Source organism: Pollicipes pollicipes, unplaced genomic scaffold (genome assembly GCF_011947565.3).
Source record: "Pollicipes pollicipes isolate AB1234 unplaced genomic scaffold, Ppol_2.1 Scaffold_4295;HRSCAF=5057_pilon_pilon_pilon, whole genome shotgun sequence".
NCBI lineage: Eukaryota > Metazoa > Arthropoda > Thecostraca > Pollicipedomorpha > Pollicipedidae > Pollicipes > Pollicipes pollicipes.
This window is the reverse complement of record NW_023596461.1, coordinates 32,249,845-32,254,366: the sequence shown is the minus strand read 5'-3', so window position 1 is coordinate 32,254,366 and position 4,522 is coordinate 32,249,845. Positions and strand designations below refer to the sequence as shown.

Below are 4,522 nucleotides of genomic sequence, written 5' to 3'. Positions count from 1 at the left end.
GACGGCAGCAGCGTAGAGCGCAACAGGCCGCAACGCAGCCGTCATGTTCTACGCGGCGACGCGACACTCATCTCGCGTTGACCACGAGCGACGGTTGTTTGCGAAGGTTTTTGGAGAAGTCAGTATTCCTCCCGTGCCGAGAAGACAACGGAATCATTTAGACAAAATTGAACCTGCCACCGCGCCAGGTTGTGCAACACAGTGCAGTCTGATGCAACAAAACAGGAAGAATGCGCTCGCAGTAACTGTGACAACGTTCACAACCAATATAAGCTCTTCCATTCGCTCGCACCGAACTCACGTGGAGCGTCACTCACCCCTCGATACATCTCTCTCGAACTCTAAGACCCCTGCCAGACCTCAACGTCACTCCTCCAACAAGCATCCCCAAAAGGCGCGAGCCAGGATGTGTCCGAGCCGCCGCGGTCTGCCCTGCCCCGCCCACCGCCGCAACGGCCTCCCTTCGCTCTCACCTGTAAGCGCAGCAGCACGCAGCAGGCGCAGGAACACGGCCGAGTTGACGGCGCGCACGTGCGCCTTGGCCAGCCGGCACCAGCGGGCTGGGCTTGCCGTGCAGGTGGCTGAAGAGCTGCACCGGCTCGACGTCTGTCGAGGACGGCCGCATACGCGCCCAGACACACCTCCAGCAAGCTCGCGCTGCAGCCAGCTCAGGCTTGGCGACGGGCCCAGCTCACGCCGTCGCATAGTCTGCCGCCGGGCCAACCCCGATTAGTGGCAGCCGGCGGGGACGGGCCTCAGGTACCGGCGCCGGGTCATGGCGCAAGCCCGAGCCAGACGACAGAGTGCATGCGGCGCATTCAGTGCGGGAGTCGAGACACTGCTAGGACTTCCATTGAAGGACAGAGCGCAGGAGTTGCTCACGTTCCAGACTTGTGAAACGTGCGGCTTATGCTGTCCCGAACGCATCCTTTCGGCAAATCCCGATGTAGTTGTGAAATGATATGTTCAAGTGCCCATATCACCGCCAGAGCAACAGGGACTCAACAATATTCCGCAGCATCTTCCGAACACATCTGCTACCGAAACAAACCCCAAACTTCCGCCCAGGGAGCGGCGGCACCCGGCGGGCAGCGCCGGACACGCCGGGGCCGCGCCGGACACGCCGAGGCCGCGCCGGACACGCCGAGGCCGCGCTGCGCCACTGACCGATCAGGAAGCCGACGGCCGGGTGGTCGAGCAGCTGGCGGCGGGCGGCCGGGTCCGTCAGGTCCAGGGCCGGGCTAGCCACGTCCTGTCCGGGCTCTCCGGCGTCGACTGGGGGCAGCAGCACGGGTGACCGGTGACGGTACACGCGTCACGCGCGAAAAGGAGGCTGGAACGCACGGCCGACGCGTTCTCACACGGGCCCACGCGAGCGCAGTTTCTGCGCACGAGACGAGTGACGGCCCGTCGGGTGGCGACATCGCCGGGTCATTCGTCAGAAATAACCGTCGGGTGGCGACATCACCGGGACATTTGTCAGAAATAACCGTCGGCTGGCGACATCACCGGGTCATTCGTCAGAGATAACCGTCAGCCATTCAGCACTGCACAGCTTCCAGCGGCTGTAAACCTCCAACATTGCACGAAAAATCCCCCAGCCCACCGAAGCGTAAGGTTTAGTTCAATCCAACCCGGCTACGTCCAGTTCAACTTTGCTCCAGCTCTAGCTCCAGCTCCAGCTCCAGCTCCAGCCCTAGCCCCAGCTCCAACCCCATCTCCACATCCCGCCTCATCTTCAGCCCCAGCTCCAGCACCATCTGCAGCGTCAGCAGCCTCACCTCGTCGTCGCCACCGTCGACCAGCCGTTCCCTGAGCTCGAGGTACTGCTGCGGCGACACCAGCTCGAGGGCGCGCAGCTTGTCGAGCGCCCAGCGCGGGCTGACAGTGACACCCGCTCTCGCGCTGCAGCTGCCCACAGGCGGCGGTCAGCCGGCCGGCGCCGCCCACCAACAGTCGCTGCAGACTCTCCGAGACGGCCTCCTCCAGACAGAGCACCGGGGCCGCCGCTGGCCAGGAGGAGCACGATCAGGGCGGGACACAGGGCGGGAAGGGACCAGCACGGGAGCACAGACACACGCGGAGTGGACGTGTGGTGGCAACACATCCCCACTCAAAGAACGGTACATGAACTGAGGCCATAACCACAACACTCGCGGCATGATGACGACCCCCTCCACCACACAAACGAAGTGAATACTCGAATCCGGCCGCCGGTTCTCGCAACAGCTACAGAGGCAGCACCTCCCAGCGCTCGCAGCCGGGGAGCACCGACGCCGGAGTCGCAGTACTCACAGCGTGGAGGATCGCGCTATGGAGGCGTCCGCCGGAAGGGCGGCGCGCCCAGGACCCCCCTGTTTCTCGATGAAGCGCTGGATAGTGTGCTCAATCAGCTCCAGCCAGTCCTGCGACCGGAGGTCACGACTGGTCAGCGGGGCGGCGATGGCAGCGGCGCCGCCAGCTCGCCGCCGAGGCGATGGTGCACCCACACCAGTGGCGCGGGCCGAGCCGGGCAAGGAACTTCGCACAGAGAGCCAGGACAGCCCGGCCACCAGAGGGCAGAAACAGGACGGGACGCTGTGGAGTGTGTACGGGGAGTGCCGAGGTGCCGCCCCACACACTGGGTTGCAACCACAGCACATCAGGACACAACACATCCCAACACAACACATCACGTCACGACGCGTCACGCCACAACACAACACATCACGCCACGACACGTCACGTCACAACACATCACGTCACGACGCGTCACGCCACAACACAACACATCACGTCACGACGCGTCACGTCACAACACATCACATCACGGACGCGTCACGTCACAACACAACACATCACGTCAAGACGCGTCACGTCACAACACAACACATCACGTCACGACACATCACGTCACAACACAACACATTGCGCCACGACGCGTCGCGTCAACAAAAAAACACACCACGACGCGTCAACATCACGTCACGTCACGACACATCACGTCACGACGCGTCACATCACAACACATCACGTCACGTCACGTCGCAACACATCACATCACGTCATGACACGTCACGTCGCAACACGTCACGTCATAACACATCACGTCACGACGCGTCACGTTACGACAACAACACATCACGTCACGTCACGACGCGTCACGTCACAACAACATCATGTCACGAGAGTCACGTCACAACACAACGCATCACGTCACGACGCGTCACAGCACATCACGTCACGACACGTCACGCCACGTCACAGCATATCACGTCACAAGCCACGTCACGGACACATCATGCATCACAACTCAACTCAACACACCGCAATGAAACCCAACGGATGTAAGCTAGGAAGGCGCTGAACCCCTAGCTTTTGGGCACCATAGGTTCGGGGTTTTTTATGCTGACAATCTTGAGCCTTAAATAAACCAGGAGGACTGAATGAAAAAGACGGGCAGATTTCAGACTCATATAGACTTCCCCCCCCCCCCCCAGCCCCTTCTCGTAGATTTTAGCTGATCGGCCTCAGTCTGAAGTCTGAGAGTGGCGGCAGTGACGCTATATGCTGACAACGCGCTGCTAACACGCTGTACGCTGCCGTACGCTGACACACATGTACAAACACGCGTACAAAACAGTGAGCACCGAAACCCTAGAGAACAAAACACAGGATCCTGATGACAGCGACAAAACTGTAGCAGTCACGCCAACAACGGTACCACACCAGCGTGTTCCAGTCCACGACAAACTGTAGCAGACACGCCAACAACGGTACACACACCAGCGTTTCCAGTCCACGACAAACTGTAGCAGACACGCCAACAACGGTACACACACCAGCGTTTCCAGTCCACGACAAACTGTAGCAGACACGCCAACAACGGTACACACAGCGTATTCCAGTCCACGACGCAGACTAGCCGCAGCCAGACCTGTAGCAGCGGCAGCTCCGAGGTCACAGACCTGCAGCAGGGGCAACTGCGAGGTCAAGATGTCGGAGAAGATCCTCAGCACGGACGGCTGGATGAGCAGCTCGATCCTGCCCACGTCGCCCGCCACGTGGTGCAGGATGGTGAAGATGGCGTCGTTCAACACTGGCGGGTTGGTGGCGTGGAACCTGAGCAGGTCGGTGTAGTGCTTGATGACGCCTGGTTCGGCGAACCTGGAGCACCGGGCGGGCACCGAGTCAGACGGAGGTTGAAGCAGGCACCTCGTCACACATGGAGCTGACGAGGGGCACCGCAGAGGTGGGTAGGGAAGGCCAAGGGAAGAAGGACAACCGCGAAATGAGGAGGGAAAGGCTGACGAGAGATACCGGGGAGATGAGGAGAAGAAGGCTGCCAACGGGCGGCGGGAGATGAGATGAGGGAAGGCTGACGAGGGACACCGGGGAGATGAGGAGAAAAAGGCTGACGACGGGCACCGGGGAGATGAGCAGGGAAAGGTCGACGAGGGGCACCGGGGAGACGAGGAGAAGAAGGCTGACGGTGGACACCGGGGAAATGAGGAGCGAAAGGTCGACGACGGGTACCTGGGAG

The 4,522-nt window shown here is 61.0% G+C and overlaps 1 protein-coding gene across 1 annotated transcript in view; it reads right to left on the bottom strand.

The window, feature by feature from the left end:
• Positions 1 to 2,291: 2,291 nt before the first annotated feature.
• The window catches only part of LOC119097449 (protein timeless-like), a 3,858-nt gene continuing 1,627 nt past the window's right edge, over positions 2,292 to 4,522 (bottom strand). Inside the window, exons 2-3 of the mRNA XM_037220480.1 lie at positions 3,948 to 4,146; positions 2,292 to 2,405 (exon numbers count right to left, since the gene is read on the bottom strand). Of these exons, the coding sequence (XP_037076375.1) occupies positions 2,292 to 2,405; positions 3,948 to 4,146 (313 nt within the window). The remainder of the gene's footprint in view (positions 2,406 to 3,947; positions 4,147 to 4,522) is intronic.